At 38.8% G+C, this 17,516-nt stretch overlaps 1 protein-coding gene across 2 annotated transcripts in view; it reads right to left on the bottom strand.

Annotated features, from left to right (window-relative positions):
* The window catches only part of ATAD2 (ATPase family AAA domain containing 2), a 30,178-nt gene that overhangs the window by 3,005 nt on the left and 9,657 nt on the right, over positions 1-17,516 (bottom strand). Inside the window, exons 9-26 of one of the 2 annotated variants that reach the window (XM_053395328.1) lie at positions 17,180-17,287; positions 15,832-15,940; positions 15,505-15,620; positions 14,916-15,090; positions 14,748-14,836; positions 13,675-13,834; positions 12,670-12,760; positions 11,533-11,841; positions 9,929-10,055; positions 9,023-9,209; positions 7,919-8,104; positions 7,359-7,494; positions 7,030-7,226; positions 5,904-6,063; positions 5,528-5,650; positions 4,677-4,829; positions 3,102-3,482; positions 2,144-2,359 (exon numbers count right to left, since the gene is read on the bottom strand). In XM_053395328.1, the coding sequence (XP_053251303.1) occupies positions 2,193-2,359; positions 3,102-3,482; positions 4,677-4,829; positions 5,528-5,650; positions 5,904-6,063; positions 7,030-7,226; positions 7,359-7,494; positions 7,919-8,104; positions 9,023-9,209; positions 9,929-10,055; positions 11,533-11,841; positions 12,670-12,760; positions 13,675-13,834; positions 14,748-14,836; positions 14,916-15,090; positions 15,505-15,620; positions 15,832-15,940; positions 17,180-17,287 (2,974 nt within the window). In that variant the 3' untranslated portion in view covers positions 2,144-2,192. The remainder of the gene's footprint in view (positions 1-2,143; positions 2,360-3,101; positions 3,483-4,676; positions 4,830-5,527; positions 5,651-5,903; positions 6,064-7,029; positions 7,227-7,358; positions 7,495-7,918; positions 8,105-9,022; positions 9,210-9,928; positions 10,056-11,532; positions 11,842-12,669; positions 12,761-13,674; positions 13,835-14,747; positions 14,837-14,915; positions 15,091-15,504; positions 15,621-15,831; positions 15,941-17,179; positions 17,288-17,516) is intronic. The other variant, XM_053395326.1, reaches the window with a different exon arrangement.

The raw sequence follows: 17,516 nt of genomic DNA, 5'->3' as shown, positions 1-17,516 counted from the left end.
GACACGACAAGGTTGCCCAATTTCCCCATTGCTTTTTATATCGGTTCTGGAGGTTTTGCTGAACATGATCAGAAGGGACCAGTTGGTTAAAGGTATACAGGTCGGAGCTAGACAGTACAAACGGAGAGCATTTGCAGATGACCTAGTATTGACTATACAGGAGCCAGAATCTAGTACTAAAAGGGTTTTAGAACTGATTCAAGAATTTGGTCAGGTCGCTGGGTTTAAACTGAATAAGTTAAAAACCAAGGTTTTAGAGAAAAACTTAACACAAACCGAGAGAGAGAGGTTTCAGAATATGACAGGTTTAACAGTGGTCAAGAAAGTTAAATACCTGGGGATCAATATGACAGCAAAAAATGGGAACTTATTTAAAGATAACTATGAAAAATGCTGGGGTGAAGTGAAAAAAGATCTAGAAATATGGTCAAATTTGAAACTTTCTTTGCCGTATCGCAGCTATAAAAATGAATGTATTGCCGAGAATGCTGTTTTTGTTTCAGGCATTGCAAATTGTGGACAAGATGGATTGTTTCAAGAAGTGGCAGAGAGATATTTTAAGATTTGTCTGGCAGGGCAATAAGCCCAGAATAAAATTTAAAATATTAACGGATGCAAAGGAAAGAGGCGGATTTGCCCTGCCAGACTTTAAACTTTATTATGAATCAGCAGCTTTCTGCTGGTTGAAATAATGGCTACTTCTTGAAAACACAGACATTTTGGATTTGGAAGGTTTTAATAATGTATTTGGATGGCATGCATATCTGTGGTATGATAAGGTCAAAGCGCATAAAGCATTTAAAAACCATATTGTTAGGAAAGCATTGTTTAATGTTTGGATAAGGCACAAGGATCTATTGGAAAATAAAACCCCAAGGTGGCTGTCACCGATGGAAGCCAAAGCTCAGAAAAAGCTCAATATGGAGGCTAAATGGCGAAATATTGGGAAATTTTGGAACAAGATGGAGATAGATTAAAACTGCAGAGTTTTGAGAAACTAAAGAACAAAGTGCGAGATTGGCTCCATTATCATCAGATAATGGAGGCATATAATCTGGACAAGAAAATTGGCTTCCAGGTGGAAAAATCAAAATTAGAAACAGAACTGCTAGAACCCAAAATTAAGAATTTGTCAAGGATGTATAACTTGCTGTTGAAATGGAATACTCAGGATGAAACAGTTAAATCTGCTATGATAAAATGGGCACAAGATGTTGGACATAATATTATGTTCGCTGACTGGGAACAGTTGTGGAACACCAGTATGAAATTTACGGCATGTAATGCCTTAAGAGAGAATATTATGAAAATGATTTATAGGTGGTACATGACCCCGGTCAAGCTTGCAAAAATTTATAATTTGCCTGATAATAAATGTTGGAAATGTAAAGAAAATGAAGGCACATTCTTTCACCTTTGGTGGACGTGCCCAAGGATTAAGGCTTTCTGGGAGATGATATATAATGAATTGAAAAAGGTATTTAAATATACCTTCTTGAAGAAACCAGAGGCCTTTCTTCTGGGCATAGTTGACCAATCGGTATTAAAGAAGGACAGAACTTTCTTTATGTACGCCACAACAGCAGCAAGAATACTTATCGCAAAATATTGGAAGACACAAGATCTACCCACTCTGGAAGAATGGCAGATGAAGGTGATGGATTACATGGAATTAGCGGAAATGACCGGCAGGATCCGAGACCAGGGGGAGGAGTCAGTGGAAGAAGACTGGATGAAATTTAAAGATTATTTACAGAGACACTGTAAAATTAATGAACTTTAGAATAATGTTGGATTGAAATTAAGTGGTTTCTAGCTGTAATGGGTTAAAAGAATATGAAAAAATGGGTTTATAAAAGTAAAATTTCAAGATTACAACAATTTAAGAGTAAAGATTTGGGTAGAATAAAGAGGGAAACAAATTGCTGAGCTAAATAAATTGAATTGGAATACAAAAAAGAGAGGTATGAGGAGGTCCGAGAAACAAGTAAATGAAAAATAATGTGATGGAAAGGTTGATTGTTTTTAACAATTTTTATTCTGTATTTTTTCTCTTTTTTTTTCTTTTTGTTTTATTTTTTGTAATGTAAAAATCTTAATAAAAATCTTATAAAACAACAACAACAAAGCATGCACCCATGACATCTGAAGCCACACATTAACCTAATTTTTAGATGCATTTAATCTCTTATTTAGTATTCAGTAGGAAGAGAATGTGTACGTACATTAAGTTTTCCACGGTCAACAATGAGTGGCGGTGTCTGCTCTGAAAGAATCTCCATAGCTTTCTCAACACTAATGAGATGTTGCTGTTCCACTTGAGAACGCCTTGCACGAGTCATGCGAAGCATACATACATCTAGAATAACAAAAATGAAGCTAGAATAAGAACAACCAAATAATCTAAGGAAAATGAAAAACATGCAGCGGAAGCTGTTCGACAACGGAAGCAATTACTTCCGGGTTTTTGGCGTTCAAAAGCTGAAATGTTCGGCTTCCGAGACACTCAAAACCCAGCCCAAGTTCTTTCTCGCTAAAGAATATCATTTCCATGGAGTAGCAGAAACAGATTCAAACCAGAAGACTTTTAAAATACAACTGTTTCATTTTGTAATTTGATCTATCTATATAATATGTTGGCCTTACTCTAAGTTCTCTATTAAGTCACAATAGCTAAGATTTTGCCTGGTATTTATGAAACCCATTAGTTCTGTAACAGGGTCAACCCTGTGCCCATTTACTTGAATGCAATTCCCACTGAGTACAATAGGATTTACTCTCAGCTAAATGAGAAAATGTGTCATGCTAGGGAGTCTGTATCTGCAAAGTCGCAAGAAAGGTAACTTAAAAAACCCAAGAATTCAAACATAAGGTTTTGAACAAAAGTCAAACTTGCTACATTTGAAATGTCTGCTCCAATTAGCCTGGCATGATCAAAATTTCACTGAAAATTTCACCTTGCTTAACTGTTTTGCAAATATTTCCAGAGTTGTTGATGTGGTCATCTCACAGAACTGCATGTATGTGGGGATGGGAGAATAATTAAGTAACTAAAGGAAATTATGTATTCAGATAATGCCAACAGATGACTCTCCACTTACCATTAATATCCTTATTTAAATAATTCTCTGTTAGATCTCCATTACATCCTCTGTTTTGCTCTGAACAGTTAGTATCCTTGTTCTCCTCAGACCTACACTTAGCACCATTACTGGCAGATTGGTCACTCCCATTCTCTGCATCAGATTTGTTTTCAGAGCTATTTGTGTGCTGGTCTGGAAGCACAGCTTCCGATTCTTCCACTTCAGTTTGTTCCATGCTGGAGTCATGATTTCCAATGCATTCTTCTCCTTCACTCTCTACTTCATCTTGCTCTTCTCCCGGAGCTTTGTTCTCTTTATTGAAATGAGAAGTCTTCTTCCGCTTTGCTAGGTTACCCTGGCACCATCGGCTCTTTCTTCTGAGTTTTCTCTTTGATAAGGCTACAACAAAGGTATAAATCAAAATTTAAAAACATATTCAAGATATTAAAAATAGTTTCATGTTTCCTAAATAAACACAACAATGCTGTTTATGAGGACCAAAGTCTTCCTGTGGCGAAATGGGAGAGAGGGACAGGAGGTGGGCAAGTATGGGGGATACCCTGTGTCCTGAATGGGGTAACTGTGCCCCTAAAGGAACAGTTGCCCAGCCTGGGAGTCATTTGGGGCTCACAGCTGTCCATGGAGGCACAGATTAATTCTGTGTCCAGGGTGGCTGTCTACCAGCTCTATCTGGTACGTTGGCTGAGACCTGCCTGCGCAGTGTCTCGCCATAGTGGTACATGCTCTGGTTATCTTCTGCTTGGACTACTGCAATACGTTCTACATGGGGCTACCATTGAAGGTGACTTGGAAACTTAATAATCTAGAATGCAGCAGCTAGACTCATGAATGGCAGCAGATGTCGAGACTACATAACACCAGTCCTAAAGGATCTGGCTGCCAGTATGTTTCTGAGCACAATTCAAAGTGTTGGTGTTGACCTGTAAAGCCACAAACAGCCTCGGCCTTGTATACCTGAAGGAGCATCTCCACGGACCAGCCTGGACACTGAGGTCCAGCTTCAAGAGCCTTCTGGGAGTTCCCTCATTGTGAGACATGAAACTACAGGGAACCAGGCAGAGGGCCTTCTCACCAGTGACATCCACCCTGTGGAATGCCCTCCCATCAGATGTCAGATAGATAAACAACTATTTGACTTTTAGAAGGCATCTGAAAGCTGCCTTGTTCAGGGAAGTTTTTAATGGTTGATGTTTTATTGTGCATTTAATACTTCGTTGGGAGCTGATCAGAGTGGCTGGAGCAACCCAGTCAGATGGGTGGAATAATAATAATAGGAGATGGCACTTGAGACAGTGGCATAAAGTAAAGATATTCTGAGATCAGCATTGCTTTACACAATTAAAATTCCAGATTATGTGCGTTGTCCTTGCATTGGGCTACTATCCAGTTGAATTCTACTCAGAGTAAATCCACTGAAATTTATGGATCTAAGTCATGTCTATTAATCCCAATGGGTCTACTCTGATTCACATTGGATACATCCCATTTTCTCTCGTTTAAAGACAAGACTGACAACTTTAAATCAGTTCACAAATTGTTCGTTAAATAAGAAATAATGTAAGTAACACTTACCATTAGAAGGGCAAGGAGAGCTAGAATCCAGAGGCACTGGTTGGATTTTCAGTTTCTCACCAAATTCAGAATCTAGTTTCTTGTATTCCAAGGAGGTATTCTGCTTTGGCATTACATAATAGTAAGAAGGAGCGTATTTTGAGGAGCTGCAACCTTTAAAAAGAAATGAATTTTTGTAGGCATCTTTTATTAAACGTTACTGAACTATAATGATATTTTATGTTCGAAGATGAGGGGGTGTCATGGGACTTCCAGAGAATGCTGGGGAGGAGCAGGAACAGTCAGAGGGAGGTGGACAGGAAGTGACGGATGGGGAAGGGGGGGGGAGAGCCAGGAGGCGCAAAGGCTCTCCGATGCTGAAGCAGAGCCCCAGCACCGCACAGGAAGTTCCGGCACCGATGGTGAGGCGGTGCCTGTTCCATCTGCCAAGGAGAGGAGAGAGTTAAAGAGGAGGGAGAGAGACGTCCCATGAAACTTCCCCGCCTTTTCTGTTGGAGGAGAAGCCAGCGAAGGCCACTCCCAGAATCTGAACCGGAAGATTCAGACGCATGATTGTAATGTGCTGCCTGTACATATGTAAAATAAAGAACTGTAAATATCTCTGAGTGAGCAGAGGTGCTTATTGTGAAGAGCATACACAAGCCATCACAGGGGAGAGGGAGAATGTGGAATCCAAAGGGCTGCATTTAGACTTTTTAGATCTCCACCAGCACTGGCTCCTAAAGAATATGGGATCCTGGAAAGGGGAATTTGAAACAGTCTAAGGGGCTGCAGCAGGAAATGGAAATTTGGCATATTCTTCTTAGATAAACTATAATGTAGTTGCTTTTTGAGTAAATATTATAACACACCTCTTTTTTTGCGAGATTCTTGAATTTCTTCACAAAGTTGTTCAAAGTCTTCATCCATTTCGTCCTTAATTATTGCATATGCTGTATCTCTGAGAGAACAGGCTCTGTGTCTGATAAGGCGATCTAACAATGCACACACAAGAAAAATACTTTGTAGCAGCTTCATCAGTAGTTTCCATTATACTGTAACATTTATACTCCTTGCTGAACTACTTGGATTTATCGAAATAAAAGTATGTTACAACGAAAGAGTTCTGTAAAAAGAAAATACGGCTTCTAAAACATTAACTATCATGTAAATTTTCTGATTTGGGTATCACAGTAAGTTTATAACATTTTTTTTCTGTAAAAAATACAGTAGTATTTTTGTACTCACCTCCAGGGTCTCTGTCTGGATTATACTCTAATGCATTGCTACAGATCAAATCAATATCTTTTAGATAGTCTTTGGCAGAGAGATATTGGTGAAGGTCAATTTTTGAAATAACTGTTGAAAGATCCATTGGTTGTTTGATAACAGTAACATAGTCTGGTACCTACAAATGTAACATAAAAAACTTAGAAATGTCTCACTTAAGCTAGAAAACAGAAATCTTGATGTTTTTAAAAATGTTTGACATCTCATTATGTTGTTCTTAAAGTTACTAAATTTGCTTTAAAACTGTAACTTAAGTATCAGGATACTGGCAGGAAGCAGCAGCAAATAATTTGTCAATCAACTGGACTGCCTGTGACATGTTAAAATTCTCTCAATAAGATCAGATGAGGTTTAGTTCCTGTTATTGCCACTATAGGAACTTGGGTGCCTCCTACATGCCACTCAAGGAAAATGCTTTCCCTGTGCTCCTTTCCCCTTTGAGCATTGAAAATACTCTTTATATTTTGGACACCCTCCACCCAGTATTATAAGCTGTGCATACAAACAACTCCTTTTCACTCACACATACACTTTAAAAGTCAAGAGGCACTTTAAACGCAATAGGAGTGAACCATGGGCTAAATGTTATTTTTACACTGGAAGTGTTAAAACAAGTCCTCAGGGGCCAGCGACAGAGAGGAGGGTAAATGGAGGAGCTAGATGGGACAATGAAGGAGTAGTACAAAGGAAATTCACAATGCATGTAAGTAAGAGCTTGGACAGCATTTGTAAGTTATTTATGGCACCTTCCTGGCTCTGAACAAAAGAGATTTCTAAATTTGAAGTTTTTCAAACAGGCTTTGCCTTCCATTGCAATTTTATTTAATTCCTAGAAAAGGCAGTATCAGCTTTGGATGGCATTTAGGATGCCATTTTGTGTCAGTTTTTGATTGCACTTGTACAGCCTGCTAGATCCACATTAGACAAAATGATAACTACCTTACTACATCACAGAACATGTTAATTACTGCAACATAAAACATATATGTTCCAAATAAAGTGGCAGGAACATACAGAGATAATTACTTTGGGCCATGTCATTGTTTATTTATTTGATGAGCAGAGATAAAATCCTAAGCATTACCTCATGTAAGTCAACTGGTTTTGTAAAAGCTCTGAAACGTTTGTCAACAGCAAGCCTGTGAGTAACGTTTCTTAAGAAAATTCTGAGTTCACGTAAAGTATCTTCTTCTTGCCCCTCAAGTTGTTTGACCTCCTCTTCTGTTAGTTGTCGTGGTTCAGGTGCTGCTGCTACTGGTAGCACTTCTAGAGCCTGCAAAACTGGGGGGGGGGGGGGGAGCGGCAAAAGAAAACATTTTGATGAGTTAAAGTGCAGATATTTTGACTGCAGTTATTTTCAACATCCCATCACCTTTACAGGGCTTTCTAGTTTTATCTGTTGCACATACTAACCTGCTTTCTTTTTTGATGCAGGTTGTTTAGCAGCTTGGTGAAGAATTAAATTCTCAAAGAACTTTCTTCTCTCGTCAGCACTAGGCAAGCAGACATCAAAAACTTCTCCATACGCTTTGTCAAACAATTCTTGTACCTTAAATAAATGAATAATATTGAGATGTACAAGTTCTTGTGAGAAGGAATTAGAGTGTCGAAAGTGACAGAAAAGATCTGAGTTCCAGGGCTATTAAACTACTAATACTTAATACTAAGGATCTGAACAAAAAAAGTTTAGCTCAAAGCTTGGCAGATATAAATAAATCTAATTTCAATTTATTTTTACCTGAAAATTTACTAGAGTTGTGTTGGAATGCTTCTGTTCTGGAAGCAGTAATGGAGCACTGCAATTTTCTTGATAGCCTAAGTATTCCCTAATTGCTTTCATGTTTAGAAATATTTGGCAAACATTAAATACTCATTCATCTTTATTTATTATTTATAAAAGAAATCAAATGCTTAAGTTAGAAGAAGAAAACTCTGGATCAAAGATACCCTATGAATTCAATGACATAAAGTACCTCATTTGGCAAAGATGCATGATGTACATCTGATGTTGCAAGGAGCAAAATTGGAGCAAAAGATGGAATGTTCTGTAGTAGCGCAGTAAATGTAGCTTGCAGCGTTTGCCCAATTGTCTCCCACCACAAATGAATATTTGGAATGTATATTATACTTGGAGCTGTTCTCTTGGCTTCACATATTAACTAGTAAAATACAAGAAAATTGATCAGCTGACAGGTCATTAGCACATTTGTCCTTTAATCATGACTTTTTTTCCTGAAAGACACCAAAATCAATACCATTAACCGCTCCCATTCCCGAAATTTGTTAATTTTGGGACCAGCCCCCACCAGATTTTCTCAGATTCCCAAGATCAAAAAGGTACTTTTAGTTTGTGTAGTTACTGCCTGCCTATCTGTACTAAGTCCCAAAAATGGCTGATAGAACAGAAAAAAACATAAAGTACAAGCTAAAACAAAAATCTATAAAAACAGGAAGGAACAATCAGCATAATGCCAAATGTTAACAAATTTGCTTTAGCAATACACATTTTCTCAGGGGTATTTTCTGAAAGTGAGGAATAGTCACTTGACCAGACCCCTTTTCTTGACTCTCTCATTAATCTTTATTTTAATTCGTCACTATTTTTTGGAAGCAGTTGAAATCAAATATACTAGTCATCTGTTAAGCAGATTAATTATAAACAATTCAGATGCAAGCAGTACAACACTAAAAGATATGAGGCATTGTCTGAAGGAATATGTAGCAGCCCTGAAGTACCGTAAGTTTTTCTGGGTCTGCTGGGATGGAAATACTGCCTTGAATTCCATCATGTTAGAAGCATGATATGAATGAGCTAAAAAAACCCCAATGAAGCATGACTGAAGAAAAGCAGCATTCATATTGTCAACCACAATTATAATTCTCAAACCGTAGCCAAACTTAAAAAAAAAAAAATTCCTCTGGGGCAAAGAAGCCTCCCACCCACATGTGGAAGATGATCTGACATTCCAGTTCTCTAGAACTGTCTTCCACCAGAAAGTGGAAATGTTTTCAGCATTTGCTGAAAAATTCTGTTCTGTCAGCCTCACTTAAGTAGCACTACTACAAAGCTGAAATACCTGCGCACATGTTTCTTCAGGTGTTTTGGCACTGATTCCAAAGAGAATGGAAAGGTCTAGTGTATACACAGTGAACTTTTCCAAAGCATGTATCACTGCTGGAGCCAAATGAGAGGCTTGTCCAAATCCTGGTTCTCCTGCTATTAAAAGTCTTGGTCGGCAAGAGGTTGGCTGGTGATAAGCATTTCTATAAGAGATGAGAAAATTGAATTTTCCTATCATGAGATTTTCTTCCTTTGGGTTTCCTGGAAGGCACCTCACTTCCTCAGGAGGACACAGCCTATTGGAACCCACAGTCAGAGCCAACAAATTTTTATTTCTCTAGATATTTTTTTTGGGGGGGGGGGAGGAGCTGCTCCAAATCCCCTGAGCCAACAACCCCCAACTACAATACAAAAACACACTAAGCCCCAGCTTAATATAAATTAGCACAAGTAAAATAAATCAAGTGATATACAACATGGAAGGAAATAGGCAGGGATTTAGGGAGCTATCTCCCCCACACGTATGCCATTGGCAGAAGCTACAAAGCTATGGCAAAACAGAATCACCAGAGCTGATCCCAGAAATGGCACATGACTTGTGTAACAGAAATTCATAGTAAGAAACTTCCATTTTCTCCAGAACTTTCAGGAGGGCATTCAACATTCCCCTTGGCACCTGCCAAGCCCCTCCCCCCCCGTGGCAGGCAGAAGGGGAGACAAGGAGAAAGAGCTCAACCTGCCACCCCACTTTAAGGTAGGCATTGAAGGGAGGTCATTACAGAGTGACGGCCCACCTTTCAAGCTTCAGTAATGCTCATCAGGGAGAATGAGAGAGCAAGCATAAGACATCAACCACCTCAATATGAAAATAATGAAGCTTCCTTTAAAGATCAACCAACAACTGCAACCTTTTATCACTTACCTGCTAAAAATCAGGAACATTTCTTTTCGTTTATCATGTATTTTCTGAGAAGGTCCAGTTTCAGAAACTGGTAGTTCCTCTTCATCACTGTATAGCAAGTCACTGTCAAAAATCTGACCAGCAAAATCTTAAAAATAAAACAAAACTCTACATTATTTCCTTTGGAATATTGTGTCTTGATTTCTAAGGCCTGGTACTAATTGAAAGATTCCTGTCCTTGATAACATTTTATGTGCACTGAATCCAAGTGATTCAACTCTGCATAAATGCAGTAACCTAAAATGCTTAAGGAAACTTTACTAATGTCAAGAAGCCAAGTGATACTAAACAAACAGAATAACTCAGTGAATGAAGAGCAAATACAAAGGAGCTTCCTGACTGATAGCTCTGTCAGTAGACAATTAGACTCTTAATCTTAGGGTCAAGGGTTTGAGCCCCATGTTGTGGAAAAAAAATTCCTGCATTACAACTCTGATTCTATGAAATGCTGGCAGTGCCCAAATTCTGGAATGCCCTCCCCAACAAGGAAGTACAACACCAATACAATAACTATTTCAGCACCTTCCCATTTGCCCATGAATTTTGGATTATATTTTAGTTGGAATTTTGGTTTACTGTGCTTTTTAAGTTAATGGGTTTTAATCTATTTTTATTTTGTTGTATATTGTTGCACTAAATTGTTTATAGTCTTATCTTGTAGTTGTATACTGTATAAACAGGTTTTTTCATACTATTGAACCTATTATTGATGAAGAAATGTTTTAAATAAAATTTGCTATGATTCATGACAAAATGAAGCTCAATACAGATAAGACTGAGGCACTGTTAGTGGGTGGTTCCCTAGTCTGGATGGATGGGAGACTGCCTGCTCTTGATGAGGTTACACTGCCTCTGAAGGCGCAGGTGGTACTCCTGGATCCTTTACTGTTGCTTGAGGTTCAATGGCCCTGCTGGCACAGAGTGCCTTCCACCAGCTTTGGTTGTTGGCCCAGCTGTGCCCCTATCTGGACAGAGATAATATATTTTCTGTCTTCTGGGGAGTGGCAGAAATTGTTCTGTACCTTCCAAAGCCACCTCTATGTGTTCTGAGGTACACAACTGCTGTTCTGGCTCTTCTGGCCCAGAATCAGAAAATTTCTTGCAGGGTAGGAGTTTTGCGCCTCTAACCTGGGCATATTTCTTCCAGTCTCCACATTTGGGGCAGTTATCATGAATCTTCACTTGTTATCAGTTGGCGCTTATATGGATATTATTAGGATAGGTTACATAAGCAGGAGTCTTATGGTTTGAGAACTTACTACTCTTTCTAGACTGCAGTTCCCTTTCTAAGAGATCATTTTCTCGAAAGGTAGCATATTAGAGAAAATGTATTTGGCACAGAAAACAAATTTATGTATGGGTGAATTTATTTGCTAAATAATCAATCTGAAGCTTCAGTTCCTCACAAGTTTTAGTAGTTTTCTGTTTCTGGCTTGCAAAATAGAGTAATTCTTAAAGGAGAGGATAATTTCAAGTTTCAGTTCTGTACTGTATACCACATCAGATTAATTAGATACGATATTCACTCATCCCCCCCCCACCAATGTAAATAAATGTGCACATACCTGACTTCCCTTTCTGTGCCAGTTCTGCATGTGGAAAGACATTCTGTAAGACTTCCAGGATTCTTTGAAGTGTATTTTCAAGGAGTGGTTTGGAAATGTTGGAGAGCGCTTGGCCGGGTGAGGTCACTGCCCTCTGAGAAGCAGGTATGGTCTTTTGCATAGCCACCACAAAATCCTTAGCTGTTATGTTAATAGAAGAGATATCCAACTGCAACTTGACACTGCTGGTGTAAATCTGAGGATAACGTCGGCGCAAGGCACACAAAGCTGCTTCAGCACATATGGACTTAATGTCAGCTCCACAGTACCCTACAAAAGGAAAAGCACATCTGTATGAAATTATAGGGCCTGCAAATAGTCTTATAAGCCACACAAATCATGATTTATACAAAAGATTAAATAATTCTTCCTTTCTCAAAACTAGAGGTTATTTAAGCCAATTCCATGCAATATAAGAAACACAGATCATAAGTTGGCTATTTAAAACCATATTTTAATTAACTGGGTTTTTTCTTTTTTTCTATTACGTTTTATTGTAATTTATATTCGGTTTTAGTTGCCCTGAGCCCGGCCCTGGCCAGGGTATAAATAAAAATTTATTTTTCATTTATTATTATTATTATTAGCTATATCTTATAGAAGTTTCATATAGTGCTGATGTAAAGCTGATGCCTACCATGCATTTGTAACATCAGCCTAGTAGGTGTGCTACAATATAAAAGCAATCCCCCAAAGAATGGATGTGTTACTTTGCATGGCAGACATTGTTATATGTAGCAGTTGTATTCTTTGATTAAATAATATTCAACAACATTCTGTACACAACGTATTCCATGGCCACCGAGCATGCTCAGTCCTCACTGGACTGTTTCCAGGTTGTTGTTGTTGTTCGGGAGGGGGGGGGCTGTCCTAAAGACTGACTGTATTGAGACCTATGTTGTGCAGTGGGAGTAAAACACTGTTATACTTCATCAGAAATAGAGGGAACGATGGCATAAATGGCAAATTTCAAGGTGTTTTTTTAAAAAAATGCTCAAACCAGTGTTTTGGCTAGTAAGCATGTAAATAAAAAATATTGTTAAGAGGGTTCTGCAGAGATGGCAGAAGTCTATTTTCAAACTGTCATCATCATCTTACCAACACTTTTTTCAGCTAACTCTTCAAGGAACATCTCCGATGGCTTAGGCGACCATTCTCGGGTGTGAATCTTAAGGATCTCTCTCCTTGCCTAGAAACACAAACATGTATTTCAAATACATCTAGTTTCAAAAGACTACCCATATATTTCCCTTTCAAATACTGTATCTTCCTTTCTAGTTACAGTAACCAACATTTTCAGTATTACACTATTTGCAAATGTTCTGGGGTGGGGAGTTTTTAAATTTGGTTTTAAAAGGAAAACACAGAAAACAAGCAAAACAAAATTAAAAGTAGTAAGGAATTTGGAGATGGCAAGGAAAAAATGAACAACTATGAAGGAGTAAGGAGGAGTTCAGAAATGCTCAGTAGCAAGACAAAGCAAGGAGGGAACTAGAGGCAGACTGAAGAGCTGGCTGATGCAATCATTTTCCATCTTCTGACCCCAACCTGCCTGTCCTAAGCAGTGGGATGTTATTAAGGGGAAGTACCTGAAAGAGGTTTATAAAACCATGCATGGTGTAAATAATGGATGGAGCAGAGATGGCAAACGTGTGGCCCTCCAGATGTTGTTGGACTCAATCAGTCCCAGCCAGGATGCCTGACATACACTTTGTTTTCAACCCAATTCTAACCATGTTTCTCAGAAGCAATATTTTAAACAGTTATTTCAGGATAAAGGGCTTTCCAGGGAATTCAAAGTACATGGTGCTTGGTACCTTAATGTCTTAAGATTCATTTTTGCTATCGTAAGATTCATTCATTCATTTTTGCTATAGAAAACCAAATTCCCAGTTGTTACAGCAGAACCTGTATCATCTGGATGCATTTGGGATTTGTGAAGTGGCACCAGCTGTCTATGCCCACACTTTTCACATGTTAGTGTTCTCCACTCCTCTCACATTAGCCTACCAGAACAATTTCCAGTAGAAATCAACTTCCACCCCCAACCATAGACTCTGGGTAGGTTAAAGCCAAATATGCATGAAAAAAATTGAGTCTTACATCTTTATCTGGCAAGGTGAAAAGGAACTCTCTATCGAAACGTCCAGGCCTTCGCAAAGCAGGATCTATAGAATCCAATCTATTGGTAGCTCCAATCACCACAATCTCACCTCTGTTGTCTAAGCCATCCATCAGTGCAAGCAATGTAGACACGATTGAACTTTCAAAAAGAAAACAAAAATATTTTATCCACTGTGGCTTGGGCAAGATTCTGCTGGCACAAGCAGAAGGAAGAAACCATGGTCCTTAGCCCTACCTGCAATCCCTGTTGCTCTAGGAAACTGACTCTTGGGCCAGGGGACACTCAACTTTTTCATGTTTATGGGGCAGCATACAGATGAGGACTGTGTGTTTGTGAGAAATAAACAACCCTCATATTTTATCTGCAACTGGAAGGCATTTCGGCTTGTGCAGCAGTAACTTCGGGTCCAAGCCTGTATCGTTTTCTACTTACTGAAGAGATCCAATTAAAAGGAAACATTACTTTGTAATAGAAAGTTGTTCCCAACCTATAAACACTCACTGAAATTTCAAATGAAATTTTGACTCATCAAAGATAAAATAACTTATGTGAGAGTCAATTAGTTACATGGGGCAAATATTTCAAATGGGACAAAATCATGCCAGAGCTGCACTTTTTCAAGACCTGGCAGCACTGTCAAAATGTTCCACATTAGCAGATCTTATATTCCTGTCATGATGCCACATAGGGAACACATAAACCAGTTCTGAGAACTGGTATGAGAAACAGGATAGTGTTGCTGAACCTCAGATTTGTGCTCTAACACAACTCACAGAGTGTGTATGTGTGTACTAAACCAATGTTGCAGTACACACGCAAAAGTTTGCCTGCATACCTGGAGGTTTATGTATCATTTGCCAGGAAGAACTGTTACTAACTTTAGGCAATTGGTTAAATACAAAGGTGCTTTAAGCATATCACAAATTTAAAGCTTACAAATCTACAATGGAAACAGTGACTTGTCGTAAGAGTATTTGTACAAGAAGTAATGTATTCAGGGAAAAGATTCAGGAGATTTGAAGACAAACATAGAAAACAAACTAAGTTGTACCTGTGAATTTGATCTTGCCTACTGGATCGTACAGGAGCAAGACCATCTATTTCATCGAAGAATATAATTGAAGGACGCATCTGAAAGGCCTAAAACAAAAGCTCAAATGTAGAAATTCTGAAGGCGCTATACAGAATACACTATAGAGTAAGATAAAAGTATAATTACCTGATCAAATAATAAACGAAGCTGTCGTTCAGATTCTCCCACCCATTTACTGAGGCAGTCAGCACCTTTTCTCATGAAAAATGCTACTCTTCTATCACCTTTACTACACTCATTAGCAAGTGCCCTGGCAACAAGAGTTTTTCCAGTACCTGGCGGACCATAGAAGAGGCAGCCCCTATTAAAAGTATGAAATTGCAGTATTTTGGTTAGTAGAATGTTTCATAATTTTCAAAAGTATATCATACTTTACCTAATCATAATATAATTTAAGCTAACCTCATTAAATATGCTTATGAGTTTCTGTCTGCCTAAGAGAGATTTCATCCCCTCCCCCTCTTCTGGGTCCCACCAACAATTCATTTCAATATTCCTCTCTCCCCATTTAAAAAAGCAACTTGCATTCTGCTGGCATTGTGTTGAAAAAAATGTATGAACATGCTACATCTATGCAAAAGGCATTAACTATGCAAAAAGTAATCTTGTGTGGAGGGCAGGCTAAAAAACCCCCTAGCAATCATGAAGAGAAGATGAAAGTTTACAATTGGGGTAAGTTCACTGTCATCCTGCAAACAAAATGTTTGCTTCCTACCTTGGAGGCTGAATTTTGAATCTCTCAAACACTTCTGGATAAAGTAGTGGGAAAACCACCATCTCCTTTAAAGCTGAAATATGGCTAGATAGTCCACCCACACTATCAAACTGGATCTAAGAAGGAGAAGCAGAATTAACAAATGAAGGTCAACAAAACACAGAAGTGAATAATTCTTATTTAAGTCTTTAAAGAAAATTAATGGGTACTTAAATGAACAAAACAGCTACACAGCTCTCATTCAGGTTAATCAGCAAAACTTGAAAAGATGTGCTTATTTTAAGAGAGTGGTCAATAACAAAATGTACTAGGAAATTAAACACTCACTGAAGAATCTATTTGCATTGGATCAACATCAGCCAGGCTTGCTCCGATTTTCATTCGATCCTTGTGGATTCCCTTCAACTCATCTTTCCTAAAGTTTAGTGGAAGGCACCTAATTTGAGAATGAAGCGTTGTTTTAAGTAATAGAGAAGGAACAAGTTCATATTGAAACATGGAAATGGGGTTGCCTTTAAATTAGCAAAAGTATCACGAGATGTAGTTTCAAATTAGAAATCTACTCCATACTGTCTGTAAAAAACTGTAGAATCTACATTAGCTAAACATAAAACAGTTGTTATGAATATTGTGGGTGAAATTCAATGCTGTACAATCATTCTGTCCGTGAAAGCATTTCTGCTTGCCAGACGGAACAATCTCTCTTCTCCTTCCACCACACTTTATTCTGCCCCCCCCCAAACACTGATTTCAAAGGGTGCAGGGGGGGGAAGCCCAGTTGAACTAGCATGACTCATTGTCCTGCCTCATGCTAGTGCAATTATTAAGTCAAATCCAGTCCTGTGTCTCCTCTAGTATCATCTAGTATCCAGATCAGGGACTCCCAAACTGTGATTTTAAGTTAAATTCAGGTGGTTTGTGGTGTGCCTGTAAAAGTAACATTAAAAATCATGCAGCATCTAGTACACGGGTTCCCAAATTTGCACCTCCGGTATGCCCCACAGAGAGCATCAAGGTCCATAAATAGCAACACCCTAGTGGACCCGGGCCCTAAGGAAGTTAGATTAGCTTCAACCAGAGCCAGGGCCTATTCAACACTGGCTCCGGCCTGGTGGAATGCTCTGTCTCATGAGACCAGGGCCCTGCGGGATCTGATTTCTTTCCGCAGGGCCTGTAAGACAGAGTTGTTCCGCCTGGCCTTTGGCTTGGAGCCAATTTGATTCCCTCCTTGCCCCCTCTTTCTTTTTCTTTTTTCCTCCAGTGATGAGGCTGCATTTTAATATTTTAATGTTGTATTTTAATCTTGTTTTTAAGTTGTATTCATTCAACTTGTTTTTATTATTGCTTGTTAGCTGCCCTCAGCCCTGCCTTGGCTGGGGAGGGTGGGGTATAAATAAAAAATTATTATTATTACAATTCCTATCATCCCTGACCATTGGTCCTGCTAGCTAGGAAAGATGGGAGTTGTAGTACAAAAAAACAGCTGAAGGTCAAAGTTTGGGAAACCCTGATCTAGCACAACACATACAACTGCCACAATAGGCAGAAAAAGTAGTCTGCCAAGACCCTCAGCAATTTTTAGGTGGTCTACTGAGAAAATGTTTGGGAACCACTGAGCTAGATAATAACGTATAATATGTACATTGTTATTCCGAGTCCAAAAGTTGCAGGATACCTGCTTAATGCTTTGCTCCGACTTCGTTTCCTACGCCTTTCAAAGCGTTGCTCGTCATCAGAAGAAGATGAAGATGTAGAATCACTATTGTGAATTGCATGTTTTCGTCTGTTTTAATTGGAAGACAAAATCTGTTAAGTAGTCACTGTGAAAAATTGCACAATTAATTTACATGGCCAGTTAAGGCATCCAAATTATTCCATGTATCAGCAAAGTGGGTAAGCTGCATGCAGATGTGTTTGGTAGTAGATCACAGGCTCCCCCCCCCCAAAGAAGCTCAACAACTTTGACCTGAACCCCCCAAAAGGGGGTAGATCACTGCCAGTTTTTAACTCTG

Source organism: Podarcis raffonei, chromosome 7 (assembly GCF_027172205.1).
Source record: "Podarcis raffonei isolate rPodRaf1 chromosome 7, rPodRaf1.pri, whole genome shotgun sequence".
NCBI classification, from domain to species: Eukaryota; Metazoa; Chordata; class Lepidosauria; order Squamata; family Lacertidae; genus Podarcis; species Podarcis raffonei.
This window is presented reverse-complemented; position numbering and strand designations above follow the sequence as displayed.